The sequence below is a fragment of the Cnephaeus nilssonii genome (assembly GCF_951640355.1).
Source record: "Cnephaeus nilssonii genome assembly, chromosome: 5".
Classification (NCBI taxonomy): domain Eukaryota; kingdom Metazoa; phylum Chordata; class Mammalia; order Chiroptera; family Vespertilionidae; genus Cnephaeus; species Cnephaeus nilssonii.
In genome coordinates, this window is record NC_137076.1 from 103,781,063 (window position 1) to 103,802,069 (window position 21,007).

The 21,007-nt window shown below is 60.6% G+C and overlaps 1 protein-coding gene across 1 annotated transcript in view; it reads right to left on the minus strand.

Annotated features, from left to right (window-relative positions):
* The window catches only part of STK10 (serine/threonine kinase 10), an 83,360-nt gene extending 62,722 nt beyond the window's left edge, over positions 1–20,638 (minus strand). Inside the window, exon 1 of the mRNA XM_079771009.1 lies at positions 20,156–20,638. Coding sequence (XP_079627135.1) covers positions 20,156–20,311 — 156 coding nt within the window. The 5' untranslated portion in view covers positions 20,312–20,638. The remainder of the gene's footprint in view (positions 1–20,155) is intronic.
* Positions 20,639–21,007: the final 369 nt, after the last annotated feature.

The window sequence follows — 21,007 nt, forward strand, 5'->3', positions numbered from 1 at the left end:
TTTTCTCCTCCCTCCAGAGGACCATCAAAACATCCCTCCACAACGTTCATAGTCCTCTCCGAACCCAGAGGAGCAGTAAGACACGCTCCTTCTCAGAGAGGAAGGCGGAGGGCTCAGCGGTGGCCCTGACCAGGCTCTCCCAGGCTCTCCCAGCCTCCAGCCTCCAGCCTCCAGCCTCCAGCCTCCAGCCAGAGGGCAGCACGGGCTGAGCTGGGCAAAGGCCACCCTCCACCATCACCTTTCACTCCCGAGGGCTGGCCTGGTGCGGGAAGCCGCCTGCCTCCTTTTTCTGGGTTTCCTTAAAGGGGAGTTTTCTCCTGGGGGGGGGGGGGGCCAGGATTGCACAAAACCCGCTCACCCGCCACCCTGAAAGGCAGCACTGACCACAGGGCCACCAGGGCTGCTGTGTCCACACAGGGGGACCGCGCTGCCCGGCACCTGGCTCAGATTCCAGAGGCCGGCGCCTGCCAAGAAGGGGTTAGCAGCAGCCACGGCACACAGCGCCTGGCCCAAATGAACGTCTTTTAAAGCCTGGCTGAGGCAGCGATCCATCCCCCGAGGCCACCGAGGACGGAATCGCGGCTGGTGGTGAACACAGCTACCTCTGCGCTCTCACCGGGCGCCAGGGCAGGCCTGACACGGGCTCTCTCGCCCCGTCGTCCAGTGCTCGGAGACTAACACTGGCATTCCCCACGGACAGAGGGGCAACTGTGATTCAGAGACGCACGGAGATTGGCCGGAGGTCACCCAGCAAGTGGGAGGTGACGGCTGGATCCAAACACAGGCTGCCTGAGCTCTGAATCACTTCCCAACAGGCCCTGCTTGGCCAGCGCCCAGTTCCCGCTCCGGCTCCGTTTGCTAAAGATAAATGACAACCACGGCCAATAGCAAGCTGGCAGCTGGGGACTACCAGGCTGCCAGAACGCAGCTGCCCACAGGCCATTAGGGCAGGTGTGAGCCATCTGGCCAAGGCTCAGAGAGGTACCGGACCCGCCCAGGATGGACCTAATGCAGAGCCCCAGCCCCCTGCCCCCCGCCCCCGCCCCGTGTCCTCTCTGCATCAGACTGCCGCGCTCGCTCATTCCCTATTCCCTCTCTCAGCCGTGATTTACTGAGCCCGTGCTGGTGTGAGGCTTTGCTAGTGAACAAGGCAGTGTCTGCCTGAGGGGTCTCTGTGGGTCAGAGTCATGGCCTCCCACAACAGGACTCGCCCTTCCCGGATTTTTCCGCAGCAGAGAGAACCCGCCCACATTCCCAGGCCCCAAGATGCAAGGGAGGGAAGAGGGAATTCCACCCCTATCTCTGGAAGTGGGTGGCTGACTCAGCCAATCAGAACACAGGGACTGGCTCAGGGACAGGGATGTGATCAAGTCAGCCAATGAAATGCAACCTAGAACGATGGCTGAGATGGCCGGCCGAGATGGTCCCCAGGGGGGCCTGGGAATGAACTGAAGCCACGGAGCCCAGGGAGGTCACCGAGCCCTTCCCCTCGTTTTCACACCAAGGAGGTACCGCTGTTAAGAGCTAACACCTAACAAAACTGATGCTCAGAGAGGTCAAGTCACTTGCCCGAGGTCACACAGGACTGGGGGTTGAATTCAGGCCGGTGTGGCTTCCAAGCCCATATTCCTGACTGCTCTGTCCTCCCTGGGCCTCAGTGTCCCTCTCTGCACGGGGTGGGGAAGTGACGCCCAAGCCCTCCGCGGTCTGATGTGAGGGCATCGTGGAGGCTGGGTGGGCCTGGAGAGCTAAGGGTGGTCCGAGTGGGCAGGGCCCCGTGGGAGGGGACAGGCCCAAAGAACAAGTGGCTGTCTGTGCCCTCTGACGTCCATCTCGCCCACCGGCTGAGGCAGGGCTGGGGTCCAGGGGAGGATGGGGGGGCTCGCACCCAGCCCTCCACTGCCGGCCAGCGGTGACGAGCGCCTCGGCCCACACCCTCGAGGGCACACACAGTGGCCACTTGTGTTTTCTGGCCCAGGCACCTCGGTGGGAACAATCCGCCCCCTGTGCTGCTCGGGGCCCCGCCTGGAGGAGGTGGGGACAGCCTGCCTGCGGGGAGCCCTGCCCCACCCAGGGGCCCAGCCAGCCAGGGGCTGGAGGCTTCCTGAAAGTCACCCGCAGGGGCAGGCAGAGCAGTGGCAGGCAGGCAGACGGTAGGGGCCAGCCCCAGACCCTCCCACCCCTCCCCTCCCCTCCCCTCCCCTCCGGGCTGCAGGCTGATCACCGTGTCCCCTGCCTCCTCCCCCAAGGAAAGAGCTGAGATCACAGAACTCAGGGGCCAGAAAGAACACTGGCCACACCCCTAAGGCCCAACTCCCCACCCCGGCTCTGCAGATGAGGAATCAGAGTCCACAAAGGTGAACGCAGGGACCAGGGTCCAAGCAGTGGCGGCCGTCTTATCTGCAGGACAGAACACCACCTGCCCAAGCAGTTAGCACACAGGAGCCCAGAGCCCGCAGGGGCAGATCCCAGGGCACTTCAGTCCTGGGAGCTGGTGGAGGCGCCCCGAGATGAGTCCAAAGAAAGCCGCAGGGGGACTGGGCAGCATCCATCCCCCTCGATGACTCACACTCCAGGTTCCTCAGGGAACCACCTCTCCCGCCCTCTGGGTGCAAGGGATTCCTGAGGGGCTGAGCTCACCTGGCCCAGGTGCACGGCCCAGGCCCAACCACTGAATCTGGACCCTCTCGGTCACCGCCAGCGGCTCAGACGTGCCATGTGACGCACGGCAGGCAAGCAGGCTTGTTGCACCTGTTAGTCCTTTGGTTTGTTTGGGGGAGCTGGGGGGTTTTGCTGAAGTTATCAGGAAAGAGGCTTTCTCTCTCTTGGGTTGCTACACTATTAGGATGAAGGCCGGAGGGTCATGCAGCCCGTCCCGCCACTCCTTCAGAGATCCTGCCTGAAGACGAGGCCAGGACAGGGGAGCAGAGCCCCCACGTGGACGAGGGCAGATGCCGAGAGTCTGCCAACGCCTGGAGCCAGCTGTTCCTGAAGGCCGCTCTGCCCTTGGACTTCTCAGTCATGTGAGCCCATCAACCCCTTTCTGGACTCGGATCACTGCCCACCAACACGGAAATGACTCCCCGTCTTTGGCGGTGTTCTGCAATTACCCACAAAAGTACTTCTCTACGGAAGCACGGGGCAGAAGGTGTGACAAGGGCTCCTTCCCTCCCATGTGGGCCGTGGCCTAGGACGTGCCCTCCCCTGGGGCCTCTCAGAGGGCCTGAGTGAAAATCCAGGACGCTCCCTAACGGGCCACAAAAGAATCTTCCTCCCGAAAAGAGGGGATCGTTTTACACCTATTAAATCGACAACGTAAGGAACAGCGACAACCTCCGTGCTCAGCAGGGGTGTAAACCGATTATCGCTCCAAGACGGAAATAGGCTGTAAGAGGCTTGAAAATACCTCTGAGGCCTGTTATCTGGCCCTCATTCCTGATCATTTCAGGCCAGGACACGACTGCAAAAAGGGCAACAAAGGACATGGACTAGGGCCGTGTTCACGCACGTCCGTAATGATGGCAAAAAAGTGGAAAGAACCTTCATGTTCCACTGTGAGACACGGGTGGGACTGACTTGGTGGGTGCTGGAGCAACCCCTTAAAATGATGAACAGGAAGATGACACAGGAATGAGAAAAAATAACTCAGCCAGAATAATAAGTCAACAAAGCGGGGCAATCAAACTACGGCTACGTTACGACTTTGAGAAAACGCCTGCGTCTACGGACAGGGACGAGCTGAAAACACAGCCTCAGGAATGCGAGTGTTTTTAGGAGTTCATTTCACCCAGTGCCATCTGGCCGGTACCCACAGGGTCCCCGTGAGGACACACTGGGTTGGTGCCCAGAAAGTGGCCCCTTCACCCTGACCTCGTCTGTCCCCTCGGGAACCCACTTGAGTCGTGCTGTCCAGTGGGGTAGCTACAGGCCACACGGTGGCCGTTAAATCTCCTGAAGTGAACATCGGACTTCCCCGGCTGCATCAGCCACATTTCAAGTGCTTACCACCCGTGAGTGGTTGGTGGCGACCACACTGAAGAGAGCCGGGACGGAACCCTCCATCCTGCGGAAGCTCTGGGAGGAGGCTCTGCACACGAGCTGCACCTGCCAGAAATCGCATTCTCACAGGGTAAGGGGGCGTCTGGAACCCGCTCCTGTGCCCCAGCCCCAGCCCCAGCCCCAGCCCCAGCCCCAGCCCCAGCCCTAGCCTCAGCCTCAGCCTCAGCCACAGCCACAGCCTCAGCCTCAGCCCCAGCCCCAGCCTCAGCCTCAGCCCCAGCCCCAGCCCCAGCCCCAGCCCCAGCCCCAGCCCCAGCCCCAGCCTCAGCCACAGCCACAGCCACAGCCACAGCCACAGCCTCAGCCCCAGCCCCAGCCCCAGCCCCAGCCCCAGCCCCAGCCCCAGGACTTGCTTTTCCAGGGAAAAAGCAAAGACTGGGGACAGAGAGGAGGAGGAGGCTCAGGCGGGTTCACTTGCTAGGGACGTCTCCTAGCAACCCCGCGTGAGGGACGGCTCCCAGCTGACCTGTCAGCTGCACAGCCTGGGCGTGTGGGTCGGAGCCAAAGAATGGAGCCTTCAGGGCTAAAGGTTTCCGTTTTCCCGTCCTCTTGACGCTGGGCGGCTGTGCCAGGCATGTGTCAAGTGCGGTTCGGGCCACTGGAACCAGGCAGGGGCTTGGTCTGCGCCCCAAACATACAGAGGTGGTGTCCCCGCACCGTGACAATTGCGGGAAAGGCTTGGACTGTTGAGGAAGGAGGAAATCTGGCCCCAGAGGGAACCGGGTCACAGCAGACCGACACAGACTGACCGCCCGGGGTGGCGTGAGGGCAGCACAGAGCGGGGCGGGCGGCCATGTGGCTGGGGTTCAGATTCCCAGATCCCCGGGGCGCCCTGGCAGGCAGGCGCCGCAGGCACGGAGGGAGCCGCGTGTGCGCCGCAGCCCGGCCTCCGCGGGCCCGAGTCCTGTGGGCCAAGGACCCGCAGGCCTGCCGGGCCGCTGCGGCCTCTGGGGCAGAGCAAGGAGCACCTGCCTTTACCCAGCACCATCCATGGCGTGCCGAGGCACCGCCTGCCATCTCCTCCTCCTGAAGGGAAACCGAGGGCCCGGGCAGAGAAGGCGGCCTGTCCCACGTCCCACAGCTGAAAAGCGGCTGCCGGGCCTCGAACTCAGGCCTGGCTCTCTGCCCCGTGCTCCTTCCTCTCAGCAGCCCATGAGAACAAGCATCTCAGGGGCCCCCTGCCCACCACACGCTGCGTGTCTCCAGGGGCCCCCTGCCCTCCACACGCTGCGTGTCTCCAGGGGCCCCCTGCCCACCACACGCTGCGCGTGCCTGTCCTCCCTCCCAGCTCTCCCTCCACTGCCTCCCACCAGGAGCACTGGCTTCCAGCGGTTCGCAGCTGCCGACACGGCAAAGACCAAGCTCCCAGCCTGGCGCCCTGCCCACCTCTACCTTTCCGGGACTCCACGCCCCCCGCCCCACCATCACCCCTCCCCGCTCCACGTGTGCCCTCCTGCGCCCTCCTTCCCGCCTTTCCTTATGCCCCCTCCCCACCTGCACTGCCACCCCACACCTGTGCTCAACACCCCCCCAGAGTCTAACCCACAGAGCCGACCCCAGGAGTCGGTCCCACACTCCTTCCCACCCCCCACCCCCACCAGAACTTCCTCACACTTCATTAGCTTCACACCTTTATCACAGACCACCTGGGGCCACGGTCCTTTGAGTTCAGATTTTTCTCTCTGACCTGGCTGTGAGCTCAGAAAGGCTAAGCCCATGTCCCATTCACTTTAGGGTACCCCACAGAGCCCGGCACAGAGCCAGTGGGTAGAGGGGGGCATGGGAGGGGGGTCTAGGGGGAGATGGGAGAATGGGTGGGCAGACAGGCAGCTGGGTAAGCAGATGGATGGATGAGAGGGTGGGAGGGGGATAGACAGGTGGGTGGATGGTGGATGAGGGATGGGACGATGGGTGGGTGGATGAGGGTGGATAGATAGTGAGTGGATGAATGAAGTGGTTTGTCCCTCCTTGCAGACAGAGAGAAACGAGGCCCTCCACATGAGATGAGGAAGAAACGTGACACGAAGTCTGTTTCTCCGCAGCACACTGGGTTCCTGCATCCCCAGCTGCTGTCCAGCCTGGGAAGACGGGCCCTCTTTATCTTGGAGAAGCCAAAGGCTTTGCCGGGCCAGGACACACACAGTTAACAGCCTGCCCAGGGACGAAACCACCCGATAAGAACCCCCAGGGCCAAGTTTCAGCTCAGGACAAAGGAGAAGGCTGAGTTTCAGAACAAGCGACACTTAAGGATGACAGAGATGACCAAGCACAAAAGCAGAGGAGTGACGGGGCTTCCAAAGACAGGCATTTAATACTCTCTCCCCGGGGAGGAGCCTGCCCGCCCGCTGGCCCAGCGGGGACACGCCAGCCTCAGAACCTTCGGGCCAGCAACTAAAAACGAACACCCAAGCAGGACCGGCCCCAAAGATAGCGTCCCGGCCTTGGCTGAAAAACCGGACAACCTGTGCAACTTGGCCGGGGACGTGGGAGCCTCAGATCTCAGCTCTTCCAGAGTGAGAGGAACCCGAGCCTGCGTATCCCTGATAACGGAGGTGAGAGCGCACTCCCACCTTCCCCAGGCGCCCCCCAGCCGGAGGAAGGCGCCCAGTCATCGCGGCAGGAGGGCGGCCTGGGGTCCAGGGCAGAGAGGAGGAAGCACCCAGGTCCAGGCCTCCTCTGCTCCCCGCACCATCCAGGCACCTCTGGGCCTCACCCCAGTCCTCCCCACCACTGGGGCAGGGATCTCGGCAGCCCTGCTCGCAGACCGTCCCGACCTCAGGGATTACGGTTACTCAGTGTTTCCATCAACAGTACTTTCTGTCCTGTTTTTTATTGTTCTACAAAACAACATGTACTCATTAAAAGAGTCTGCATGTTGGAGGATGGATGTGTGGGAGGACGGTGGATAGACAGATGGATAGGTGGACAGGTGGGGAGGTGGGGATGGGGTGGGTGGGTGGGTGAGAGGATGGTGGATAGACTGATGGATAGATGGATAGGTGGGGATGGGGGGATGGGTGGGAGGATGGTGGATAGACAGATGGATAGGTGGACAGGTGGGGTGGATGGGTGGGTGGGAGCATGGTGGATAGACAGATGGATAGATGGATAGGTGGGGATGTGAGGATGGGGGGATGGGATGATGGTGGATAGACAGATAGATAGGTGGACAGTAGGGTGGGGGATGGGGGAATGGATGGGTGGGTGGGAGGATGGTGGATAGACAGATGGATAGGTGGACAGGTGGGGATGGGGGGATAGGATGATGGTGGATAGACAGATAGGTGGACAGGTGGGGTGGGGGGATGGGTAGATGGGATGATGGTGGATAGACAGATGGATAGGTGGACACGTGGGGATATGAGGATGGGGGGATGGGATGATGGTGGATAGACAGATGGATAGGTGGACAGGTGGGGTGGGGGATGGGGGGATGGGTGGGTGGGAGCATGGTGGATAGACAGATGGATAGGTGGACACGTGGGGATATGAGGATGGGGGGATGGGATGATGGGTGGATAGACAGATGGATAGGTGGACAGGTGAGGATGTGAGGATGGGGGGATGGGATGATGGTGGATAGACAGATGGATAGGTGGACAGGTGGGGTGGGGGATGGGTGGATGGATGGTGGGAGGATGGTGGGTAGACAGATGGATAGGTGGACAGGTGGGGTGGGAGGATGGGTAGATGGGGGGATGGGATGATGGTGGGCAGATAGATGGATAGGTGGGGGTGGGGGGATGGGTGGATGGATGGGTGGGAGGATGGTGGATAGACTGATGGATAGATGGATAGGTGGACAGGTGGGGTGGGTGAGATGGGGGATGGATGGGTGGGAGGATGGTGGATAGACAGATGGATAGGTGGACAGGTGGGGTGGGGGGATGGTAGATGGGATGATGGTGGATAGACAGATGGATAGGTGGACACGTGGGGATATGAGGATGGGGGGATGGATGATGGTGGATAGACAGATGGATAGGTGGACAGGTGGGGTGGGGGATGGGGGGATGGGTGGGTGGGAGGATGGTGGATAGACAGATGGATAGGTGGACACGTGGGGATATGAGGATGGGGGGATGGGATGATGGTGGATAGACAGATGGATAGGTGGACAGGTGGGGTGGGGGGATGGGGGGATGGATGGGTGGGAGGATGGTGGATAGACAGATGGATAGGTGGACAGGTGGGGTGGGGGGGATGGGGGATGGATGGGTGGGATGATGGGTAGGTAAATGCTCCCAATATTCCTCCTGTGGACGTACCCAGACCTGTACAGGAACCCCGCCCTACGTGTCCCAGCTGTCTGACCGAGGGGGACCTACGTTACCTCTCAGGCCCTGACTTTCCTCCCTTGTGCGATGAAGACCCAAGCAGTTGCTGCATCGAGGGCTGGTGCAAAACCTCGCTGAGTGAACCTGTGGAAGATGCCAGAACAGGGCTGGGCCAGAGTGAGCGCCCCCCCATCGCTCGCTCACTCTTGTCCTCTCCAAACGCTAAAAATGGGGATCACCTGTGCACACCGATTTGTTTTCCTTTACTCAGCAGTTGTGGCACAGCACCTCCGCAGCACCGCCTGCCGCAGCCGCGGACCGAGCCCCGACCGGCGGGTCCGCCACGGAGCTCCCCGGGCCCCACTGTGGGGCCCCGACACTGGTCACGTGGTTCTGCGCCCAGAAGCCTGGACCTTGACTGGCCTGTGCCAGACGGCTCTCCTGGCGGGTCATGGGGCGGGTCCCCTCTCCCTGGGCCCTCGCTGGCGCCTGTGAGTTAGAGGTGATGCTGCGCTGGCCTGTTCCCGCCTCCCCGCTGTGTGTCCGCGGCACTGGCCTCCTGGGACCGCAGGAGAAAGCCACCGGGGTCTGGCCCTGGCCCGGGAGCTCAGCTGGTTGCAGTGTTGCCTCCATATACCAAGGTTGCGGGTTCGATCCCCAGTCAGGACACACACAAGAAGCAACCAGTGAGTGCGTGGACAGGGGGAGCAATGGATCGATGTTCCCCTCTCTCTCTCTCTCTCTCTCTCTAAACTCAATTTTAAAACAATAAAATTTTTAAAAAGACACTGATGTCCCGCTTGTGGGAGCTATTGTTACCCCATTTTGCAGAAGAGGAAACCGAGGCCCCTCTAGAAGGGGGACGTCCCGTGCCCAAGGCCATGCGGCAGAGACCGCGGCTGAGCATCGCCGAGCCAGGGGGGGGGAGGGGGGCGGGGGGGACACGCCTGTGGGCAGTGTGGCGCTTTGGGGACCTGCTGAGGGCGCCGTGCTGGCCACGGAGGGCGGGCCCGGCAGGTCAGAGTGGCACAGGCCCATGTCCCTCAGGAACGGAGGCACACCAGTCGCCTCTCCTCCCCAGCGATGGGTTTCCTATCACCTCAAAATGGGGGTGGTTAGTGGGGTGCCGAGGAAGGGGGAGGCTTGAAAGAGCTCAGGCGTCCCTGCGCGGCCCCGGCCCGCCCCCCCCCCCCCCCGCCCCGAGGGGCCAGTCGGGGCCAGAGGCATCTCAGGACCAACGGGGCACCTGCCAGCTCTGCCGGGTCACGCTCAGGGTCACGCTCAGGGTCACGCTCAGGGTCACGCTCAGGGTCACGCTCAGCGGGACAAAGCCAGCTCACGCGGTGGCCGCAAGGACCCAGGGCTGGGCCGGGGCTGCCAGACAGTCAGGCCGGAGCTTTCCAGGGAGGTGGAGAAGGGAAGGGCAAAGGGAAGGGAGGATGAAGGGGAGGGAAGGGGGGAGGGGAGGGGAGGGGAGGGGAGGGGAGGGGAGGGGAGGGGAGGGGAGGGGAGGGGAGGGGAGGGGAGGGGAGGGGAGGGAGGATGAAGGGAAGGGAAGGGCGAAGGGAAAGGAGGATGAAGGGAAGGGAGGATGAGGGAAGGGAAAGGAGAAGGGAAGGGAAAGGAGAAGGGAAGGGAGGATGAGGGAAGGGAAGAGAGGTAGTGAAGGGAAGGGTGAGGGGAAGGGAGGATGAAGGGAAGGGCGAGGGGAGCGAGACCCCCAGCTGTCTCCCTCCAGGGCCCGGCTACCCCCGGACTGGCCGTCCGCGGGCGGGCACAGAGCTGAGACCGCCCTCCCCAGGCTCCATCACGGTCACCCTCACACAGCGAGAGGGAGAAGCTTCGAGAAGCTTCGGCTGACCCACAGGAACCCGACAGACACACAGGCATCTACCCACCTACCCTGGAGCAGCCCTGGGGACCTGCCTGCCACCCCTCGGGAAGCCCCAGACGAAATCAGTCGTCACCGTCACCGAGGACACGGTCACATCCCTTGGCCTCCCCTGTGCTGGGCCCCGTCCAGGCTGCCTGCAGGCCTGTCTTTACAAAACACTGGGGGTTTTTGTTTTGTTTATTGTTTGTTTTTTTGTTAATCCTCCCCCAGGATATTTTTCCATTGATTTTTAAGAGAGAGTGGAAGGGAGGGAAGGAAGGAGGGTGGGAGTGGGGGGAGGGAGAGAGAAAAAAACTATCCCTGTGAGAGAGATATAACCACCAGCTGCCTCCTGCACGCACCCTGATGGGTGCTGGGGATTGAACCTGCAACCCAGGTGTGTGCCCTTGACCTGGAATCGAATCCGAGACCCACCGGTGCCAGGGCCGGCGCTCTAACCACTGAGCACACCAGCCAGGGCAGGAAAACACCGTTTTGCTCTTCATTTTACAGCTAAAGATCCTGTGGCTCAGAGAGGTGAGGTGACTTCCCCAAGGTCACACAGGAAGTAAGCGGGGAAGCCAGGGGAAAGCTCAGAACTGACTCCAGGGCCGGGGCCCATGACCGCACGCAGCACTGGGCACCAGCACTGGGCACATGGAGGAAGCTGGGTCTGGCATGTACTCAGTCGTCGTTCTACTCATTCAGCAGAAACGCTGGGCTTCACCAGGAGCAGGGCCTCATTCACAAAAGATGGGAGGCTGATACCTCGCCGCCCTGGGGGGCCTACCTCCTGCACAGAGGCAAGAAAATAAACAAGGAGACCCACAAGGAAACCCCGGCTGCACAGGAGCTCCGAAGGAAATGCGCTCGGAGCTGTCCCTGGTCAGGAAAGGGTCAGGGCAGGCCTCTCTGGGGAGGGGACCTGTGGGCTGAGCCCCAGCTGTGCAGAGTCACCGGAAGGAAGAGAGTGGCAGGTAGAAGACAGGCAGAAGGGGGCGGGGCTTCCTTGACCCCTCCTCCCCCTCCTCTTCCCCCTTCTCCTCCTTCCCCACCAGACGAGGCTGGTTAGAGTTAACTCTTCAGTCACCAGCACAGTGGTTAACCCTCGAGTCTCTGGGAGAGCCTGTTAGTAAGGAAGAAATACTGAGCTATGGAGGAAGGAAGAAGAAAATGTAGCCAAGGGGAAAGCAGAGAGAAAGGAGAAGAGAAAGACGAGAGGGAGGAAGTGGAGGGTGAGGGCAGGGAGGGATGGAGAAGGGGTGGGAAGGGGAGGCAGGAGGAGGCTGTGTGGGGTCTGTTCCTCCCTGCCCTGCGGGCACACCCAGGAGTGCTCAGCACCCAGAGGCTGCAGCACCAGCAGCCCCACGCCCCCCAGGGCCCCAGGAGCACCCAGGTCCCCACCGGGCGCCCGCCCCTCCCGCTGCCACTTCCTCTGCCCGCCTGCACTGTCACCACTTCCTCCGCCTGAGAGGCCGCCTGGCCACCAGGGGCTCAGCAGGCTGAGCTGTCACACGCGGCCTGGCAGGAAGGGTGCAATCCTGGGCACACCAACACCACGCTGAGGGGCGCCACGCGAAGCCACCTGGACCCTCTCCTCACACTAAGCCCTTCGTCTTCCCTCCGCTCTGTGTTATTATTATTATTATTATTATTATTATTATGGGAGAGAGAGAGATGTCCATTTGTTGTTCCACTTATTTATGGATTCCTTGGTTGATTCTTGTATGTGCCCAGACGGGGGATCGAACCTGTAACCTTGGTGTATGGGGACGATGCTCCAACCAACTGAGCTGCCCCAGCAGGACTTTCCCTCCCTTCTGTCCATAGAAAAGGCCCGGGCTCCTGGCTACAGACATCTGGCTCAAGTCCGAGCCTCGCCACAGAACAGCTGTGTGTCCCTCTGCAAGTCACAGCCCCTCTCTGGACCTCTGCTTCATCAGGCGGGAAGTGAGGATCGAACCCCTACCCTTCCTGGGGCTGGGAGACCTATCACCCCTACCCTTCCTGGGGCTGGGAGAACTATCACCCCTACCTTTCCTGGGGCTGGGAGAACTATCACCCCTACCTTTCCTGGGGCTGGGAGAACTATCACCCCTACCTTTCCTGGGGCTGGGAGAACTATCACCCCTACCTTTCCTGGGGCTGGGAGAACTATCACCCCTACCTTTCCTGGGGCTGGGAGAACTTAAAACGGTGAACAGATGAGAACGGAGCAAAAGTCAACTGCCTATTCCTGTATCTCACTCACCCTGGAACCCACAGCGCCTGGCACATAGTAGGTGCTCAACTAGTGATTCTAATGACCAACACTTACATGAGCTTTCCCAACACCTTGGACCCAGTGGTTTACCTGGGTCATTTCACCCTCCAACAACCCAATGAGCAGCACCATCCCTAAAGCCATTTTACAGCTGAGGAAACTGAGGCACGGGTAAGCTGTTTTCTCACAATCCCACCCTGACCACCGTGAGCTTCCCTTCCCGCCTCACCTTCTCCGCTTTCTTTCCTCCCCCGAGTATCATGCCTAGCTCTCTAGAATCTCCCATGCCTCCCACCCACATACCACATCTCTCGGGCGGGTGGCCTTCCATCAGTCACCTCCCCTCCCTGGGCTCAGACTCGGGCCCCCACCACAGCTCCGGCCTTTCCCCCCACCGCTGTCCGCCCCAGCCACCAGGACATCCGCTCTGACCCAGCCGCACGCATCCATGCTTGGAGCAGCCAGGAAACCTGGGCATCCTCCAGTTATGTGGGCAAGCCACTCCTCCCTCTGGTGAGCACCCAAAGAGAGCTCCTCTCCAACACCACGGGGCCGGGAGGGGGGGGGGGGGACGGCAGAGAGCCTGATCAGGCCTGGGGCTTGGGGCAGGCAGGCCATTAGCGGAGCTTAAAACTATTACATCTAAATGCCCGGATGGCATTCGGCCCTCAAATACTATTCTAGATCTGGCCGCACCTGGCCAGCCCCCCAGGCCAAGCCCAGCCCCACACCCATTGACCACTGGGCTTGAGGAGGCAACAGAAATGTGTAGAGTGGGCTTGGGGGCGGGCACAGGTGGGGGCGACCAGTAGAGGCCGGATCTGCACTGCCCGGTACAGTGGCCACCTGTCCCTTTTGAGCCCCTGAAAAGTGGTTTGTCCAGACCAAGATGTATCGTAACAGCAACACACAGCCGGATTTCAAAGACTTACTACAAAACAAGAATATTCAACATTTCTGGCATTCCGTATCGGTCACATACTAAAATGATACTGTTGGAGACATCCTGAGTTAACCTCAGCATACACTGAAATCCGTCTCTCCTGTGCCTTTCCTGGCTGGCATGAGGCTACAGAAAACTGTGAACTGCACGTGTGTGAGGCTCGTGTTCTGTTTCGCTGGACAGTGCCGGCCCGGAAGGCGGCTCCTTGGTCCCGGCAGAGGCAGCCGCAGCCACGCGGGCCGGGGGTACCAGCTGGTCTGGCCTTTGCAGGGAAGACAGAGACCTGGGCCTGGATGTGCAATCCCCTGATGTCAAAATGCTGGCAGTCCCTTCAAACCTGGTTCCGCCACCTGGGAGCCACCCAAACCCGCCACAGGTCACACCCGCTCCAGGGCCACCCACCGGCAACCTCCGGCCTCACGTCCCGTCTCCCTCTTGGCCAGGCTTCCTTCTCCCCAGCTCTGTCACCAGCCCACGCGCCCTGCCAAGTGGAAGCCTCCCCTGCCCCGCAAGCCCTGTCTCTGTCCGACACACCCCTCATCCCGGCTGACTTTGACCTTCCTCTGTCCTCCCTGACGTGGCCCTGAGAGCAGCAGGGGGGGGGGGGCCGATGGCCCAGCCAGAGCACCCCGACACCTCCTATGGCCATCTCTACCCCCTTGGTGTGAGTTGCTGGGTTAACTCTCACAGCATCTCTGTGGGGTGAGCAGCAGTCTCGCCCCCACCAGGACCCTGAGGCTCAGAGACAAGCCACTCGCCTGCCATCACGCGGAGCTGCGGAGAGGGACCGCGGGGATTCGAACCCTGGTCTGTCTGGCCACAGGCCCGAGTCTGATCGTACAGCCAGGGACCAACACACAGGTGAGCAAGCATGGTCTGCTGAACTGAATCGAGGCACGTTCATGTGTCTGAGGCTGTGGCGCTGGCCGGTGCGATGTTGCCCCCCAGGGGACACGTGGCCACGCTGGAGACATTCCTGGCTGTCTCAGGAGAGGAGGAGGGAGAGGGGGTGCTGGCACTGGTGGTACTTCTAGTGGGTAGAGGGAGGGATGCTGCTAACATCCTACATTGCACAGGATTAGGGTCAGGGTCAGGGTCAGGGTCAGGGTTAGAGTTAGGGTCAGGGTCAGGGTCAGGGTCACCTGCCCCAAACAGTGCCGAGGTGGGGAAGGCCTGGGATAAGGAACAAGCTACAAACATCAGTCTTCGTGCCTGGCCCCGTTAGCAGTAACTGGCCGGGGCCTTCTCCTTTTGATACCAAGCGCATCAACGGTCCTAAAGCCTTCCTCTCCTGCCCACCTCTTGGTGCAGGTCAGGTGCTCCGTGTATCACCTCCCCAGCTCCCCTCAGCCCTCCCTGATCCTCCCAAGTCTCTCCTCCATTTAGTCAAGAGACTGAGGCTCAGAGCGGGAGGCCACTTGCTTGCGGTTGAAACCCAGATCTTACTAAGCCCCAAATTCCTTCCCTTAACTCTGCTGCTCCACTGCCCTCGCCTGGGCCTGGGGGCGCCCCTCAGGGCTTTTCCTGGGGCCCATCTCTCCCTGGCCCAGGTTCCCGGGGGATTTCCCCCAGCCCAGGGCACTCAGGAGGCCGGGGCACCCTGGTGAGCGTGTGGCTGGGACTCCCGTGAGCAGTGTAACTCCCTCCACCCTGGCTGCCCCGGAGCCAGCCAGACAGTCTGGGGCGGCGAGTGCCCGAGCAGCCTGTTGGCACCCAAGCCCAGCCCCTGGCAGGCGGCATCGCCAGGAAGCTCGGGCCACCTTGGTCTCAGGACCGAGCCAGGAACCCCCTCACAATAGCACGGACTTCTGTTTAAAAACACCAGGCTGAGCGGAAATAAGGTTACGGGCTGGGGCCAGATCTCTTTCCGGAGGAGGGGGGGGGGCGCCCTGGGCTGAAACCGGCCTTGAAAGCTCGGAGGCAGGAGAGGAGGTGGAGGGAGGGCCCTGCAGGGAGGGAGGCCTCCCCCGCGCTGCACTTCTGCTTTGTCTGAAGGGGCAGGATGTGGGTTACTCACAGCAGCTGGAGGGCACCTGAGGCCCCCACGGGAGGGCAGCCACCGGGGCCAGAACACGAACTCTGCAAACCCCAGTTCCCTCCAGCACCACGGGTGTACGGGGGGGGGAGGGGGGGGGAAAGATGGGGTGGGGACAATGCCACCCAAATACTAAACGGGCACTTGCTGGTGTGCAGTTCTGTCTTCCAGAAACACAAGGTGGACGCGGACAACTGCGCTCAGCGGAACCTAGCGGCGAAGGAGGCCCAAAAGGCGGACGCGCACCTCCCACACCGGTGCCGCTCCGGCCACACCCATCCACACCTGCCTCCCTCCTTCCTCCCGGCACCCCCCCTCGCCCACCGCCACACGCACCCTGCAGGCTTTCTCACAGTACGCAGGAACTGTATTCGTTGTAATTTTTTTAAATTTCTTATCCACAACACTTGTAGAACTGTTTGTTAAGGTTCCTATCTTTTTTTTTTTCAAATGTGCTTCACCCTGGCCAGGTAGGTAGCTCCGTTGGTTAGAGCAGTGGTCGGCAAACTCATTAGTCAACAGAGCCAAATACCAACAGTACAACGATTGAAATTTCTTTGGAGAGCCAAATTCTTTAAACTTAAACTTCTTCTAACGCCACTTCTTCAACATAGACTCGCCCAGGCCGTGGTATTTTGTGGAAGAGCCACACTCAAGGGGCTAAAGAGCCGCATGTGGCTCGCGAGCCGCAGTTTGCCGACCACGGGGTTAGAGCATCGTCCTGATACGCCAAGGTTTCAGGTTCAGGTTCGACCCCAGGTCAGGGCACATACAAGGATCAAGCAATGACTGCATAAATAAGTGGAACAACCCATCGATGTTTCCCTCTCTCTGTCTCTCGGCCTTACTCTCTCTCTTAAATCAATAAATTAAATTTTTTATTTTAAACTCTTAAAAACAAAAACATCAAACATGCTCCCGTGAGGCTCCTGGGTGTTGTGTCCTTAGCCCTATTTTCTAACAAGGCCCCTGTTTCCACTGCGGGGCTCTGCACAGCTCAGGAGTCGTAGGAGCACAAGTGAGGATTACAGCAGACGTGACTGTGTTACGTCAAGTGCTCAGCACAGCGCCTGGCCCGTGATAAGCACTGAATCAACCTGAACCTGTTAACACTGAAAAGGAGAACGAGAGCGAGCGAGAGGGTTTACTTAAACATCTCATGAGATTAGGATCTAGGGCCCTGAGCCATCCCAGAAGGGATGTGTGAGCACTTAGGATACAGGAAGAGACTTCAGGAATGAAGGATGGCATAAAACACCCTAGGTGTGTATGCTTACAACCCTGCATTCACATGTTTATCACCATAAAAACCTATAAAGCCTGGAAGGAAATAAACCAACGTGTCCATAGCAATTGAAGGGAGTGGTTGTTATTTTCGTACACCCGCAACATTGCTAACTCAAAAACCTTTTCAAATCTTAAAGACAACATGAGGCCCAAACCCAAGCAATTTCCAAGAAGCAGAAAGGTCACCTCAGCCTGCTCACCCAGCTTAGAGTGGGCCCACTCTGCCTGGGTTCAGCACGGGAGCGTGTATCTGTTTCATCCGCTGCTATGACAGCAAGCACCAAACACTTTCCTCTCCCCTTTCATGTCTTCAGAAGAAAGACTACTTTGAAGAGCAAGAATGTTGAAACCCTGTAGCTTGTGACCTTTACTTTGTATCTAGTAATGAACTAGAACATGACTTTCTTTGGAAATTAGCTTGCAATTGCATGAGGATTAGGTAAGAATGAGCTTGACTTTGCTCAAAAATCAGTGCTGCCCTCATCTTTGTCCTCCCGAGGCCGCCGGAGAAGAGGAGAAAAGGGGGTGCAGACTGCCAATGCCAGGGAGAGAAATGGTGCCAGCCACCACTTCCCCAGCTCCCGGCCAACTGGTTCCCCAGGCACCACGTCAAAATGCAAGTTCTGGTCCCAGCCCTAACTCCTAGCTGGAACCTCTCCCCAGCGCCGCCCTGGTGGCCACGCCAGGAAAGAACCAAGTGGGAAGGAATTGTGACCCCGGGTTCGCCCTTAGCAAAGCAGCACCTGCTTCCACCTCAGCTCCCAGGGGCTCAGCCAGCAGCACCTTTCCAGGGTTGGGGGCCCGAGGGACGGGGACTGCTGATCCAGGATGGGTCTTCCTTAGCGGGCAACCAAGGGCAGTGTTCAACTGAAGCCCAGAGCCATGGGCTCTCGTCCCTTCCTCTCTCTGGACCCTCTATCCCCACATACAACACCAGGTGGGGTTAGATCAGAGGGTCACACTCTCATGTCCGGCAGGTAATATGATAAATCGCCCGGGTATGTCAGCCATCACACAGCCCATATGGTCTAGCTTTCCCTTGTCTTAATGATGAGCAAATCATGGGGGGGGGGGGGGGGGGGGGTGCTGCAGCCAGCGCACAGCTTGGAGAACTGGACTCACTTGGAAAGGGGTCCAGGGGCTCTGAAGAGCCAGGAGGAGGTAAAAGAACCCCTCAGTCAGAGGAGCCCCTTGGTATGAAACTTCCGGAGGAGCAGGGGAGTTTCTCAGGGCGGAAGCAGGAGGAAATGACAACTGAAACTCACAAGGGGAAATCTTAGCGGCTCAAAAGCAAAGTTCTGCATTTAGGTTTGAAAGAAAATGAACCAGGCTGGGAAGCCAGGGTGCACTGGGGGAGAGGGCCAAGACGGCAGTGGACAGCCAGCCCCTCCCGGAGAAAAAGAACATCCTTGCTGAAACCGGTGTGGCTCAATGGATAGAGCGTCGGTCTGCGGACTGGAAGGTCCCAGGTTCGATTCCGGTCAAGGGCATGTACCTTGGTTGCGGGCACATCCCCCGGTTGGGGGTGTGCAGGAGGCAGCTGGTCGATGTCTCTCTCTCATCGATGTTTCTAGCTCTCTATCCCTCTCCCTTCTTCTCTGTGAAAAATCAATAAAATATTAAAAAAAAAAAAAAAAAAGAACATCCTTGACAGCCGACAGCAAGCGCCCAGAGCGCCAATGGAGCCTTCAGCCTTCGGGAGCAAGTGAAGGGTGTGGCACGCTGACCGAGGGTCCAGCTGCTCTCCTGGCCGTCAGGGGGCATTTGAAGACAGGACGATGGCAGGGGGCCGGGGGGGTGGGGGGGAGCCACAGGCTCGGGACAGTTTGCTGGTGCCACTAGGAGGAAGATGCAGCTCTGAGACGGGTCAAGGAAAGGGGTGCCTGCCAGCAGAGAAGGTGCCCACCGCCCTCAAACACAATGCGGGAGGGCAGCGGAGGGCAGCAAAGGCTGCCTGGAGTGTGAGTGACAGCACAGAGGCCCGCCTCTGCAACCACAGAACCCCTGCTCCACGGGGGTTCCACCCTGTAACAGGAAGTGCGGCCCACTGGGGAGGTAACAAAACAGGCGCCCAGATGGGCCCGCTGGCCTCAAAACTGCCTCCAGAGCGGTGCTTGTCAAACTCGGATGTGCTTAGCTACCACCTGGGATTTTTTTTAATTGATTTTCGAGAGAGAAGGAAGAGAGAAACATCGATTTGTTGTTCCACTTACTTACACCTTCATTGGTTGATTCTTGCCTGTGCCTACAAGAGACTGAACCCGAAACCTTGGCATATCCCGACGACACCCTAACCAACAGAGGTACCCGGCAGGGCTCCCCTGGGGTTCTCCTGAAAAGAGCTAATTTAGTGGGTGCAGGGTGAGCTTCTGCGGCTCTCACGGGCTCCCAGGCGATGCTCATGCTGCCGGTCCAGGCACCGCCCTTTGGTAACCAGGCCACTTTCAAAGCAAAGAGAGCAGGTTCTGAGGGGGATCTGGGTGAGAAGGGGGGCGGTAAGAGAGGCCCCTCCTGAGGTCCAGCCTCCTAAAGGGCAGTCCTGGGTCCGAGTGGTCTACAAGCTACAGAGGAGGGGGCTGGCGGCTGACAGGAGGCGCGTCCTGGAGGATTCTCTCCAGTTTCCTGGAGGAAGGGAGACCCGGCAGGGAAAGGGGGTCCTCAAGCCCTAAGTGTTTGGGTCCCAATACAACTCGGCCACTCGGAACTGGTTCACGGGAGCGGGAACCAGACCCTGTCCCGCTGCAAACATGTCTAGAATTAATCAGCTCGGCCCCAACCCCCATACGGTGCGCACACGCTCTGGGCGCCGTATCCCTCCAAGGGAAAGGTGACTGAGGCTGTGACTCATCCACAGAATCCAACTTGACCCCGCAGGGCAGCCCCAGCTCGCTGTTCCCAGCCTAACCTCTCACTCTAGACCGCCCCCCCCCCCAGCCCCGTCCCGCGCGCCGTTTCCTCTCTCTCAGGTGTGTCCCCAATTCCAGGGTCCTAACCCTTCCAGACGCAGCCGAGTCTCTAACCCATCGCCCAGGCGTTCACTCCCACAGCATGTGTGGGCGCTCCTTAACGTCTCCCCGCTTCACAGCATTGCGATCCGCCGCGGGAGGCCCCTCGGATGCTGAGGTCCCATAAGCGCCCCTTTGTCTCCCCCTTCGGCGCCGAGCGCAGTGCCAGACGCACAGGAAGTGCTCACTGAACCGGGAGGGAGCGGGATCCGTGTCCAGAGGGGGCGCCCAGCGCGCAGGGACTCGGCGGGGCTGAGCGAAGGTCCCTCCAAAGAACCAGGGTGACGACGACAGGAGCCCCGAACCCCGAGTTTATGTCGGGGCAGCCTCGCTGCGCCCTCCCGAGCCGTGACGCCGGCTGAGCGGAGCCCGCGCCCCTTCGTCCCCGGGCCCCCCGCCCCCCGCGCCCTCACCTTGTAGACCTTGCCGAAGGCACCGTCGCCCAGCTCGCCCACGATCTCCCACACTTCGTTGGGATCCAGGTCCCGCCGGACGTGCTCATATTCGCGGGACTTTCTCTTCTCGAAGGTAGACAGGCGCAGGATGCGGCGGAAATTGGCGAAAGCCATGGCTCGGGGCGCGCGAGCCAGGGGGCGAGGTGGCGCCGGCTCCGGCTCCGGCTCCGGCTCGGGCTGTGGCTCGGCGGCCGCGAGGAGGAGGGGCTGGAGGACGCCGCGGCGCTCGGGGGTTCTCCCCAGACCCGCCCTTCCCCGCAGCCCGATCCCGGTCAAGTGCGCCCGGGGCTGCGCGCGGCGGGAGCACCCGGAACCTCTCGGGCGGCCGCGGACCCCGCCCCGTTCGCTCCCGCCTCCGGGGACGCCTCCCGCGTGCCGGCCCCGCTCGCGCCGCGCCCACACCCTGCCCGCGAGCCGTGGGACGCGGTCTGGGACCCGGCCCGCGCCCGCCCACCGGCCCGGCTCCACCTGCCGCTCCCGGCTGCGCCCGCAGACCCCCTAATTGGCTGCGGGCGTTCCCGGCTCCGCCCGTCGCCGCAGGGCACTCTGGAGACTGTAGTCCGCCGCCCGCCCGCGCGCTCAGGGCTGGGGACTGGGGAGGTCCTGGGGACCCCGTCGCCGGAATCGTCCTGAGTCGGGGAGACCAGCCGCGCCCTGGGGCTCCCCACATTTCTTTGCGAACGAGACGGGAAGCGAACTGGCTTTTCGTGAGCGCGCACCGATTGCTGTCCGAGGGCCAGAAGGTGAACCCGCCCCCAGCTCGCCCTCCTGGATGCGCTGCTCGCGCCCACTGTTCAGGTGGCGGCGCCC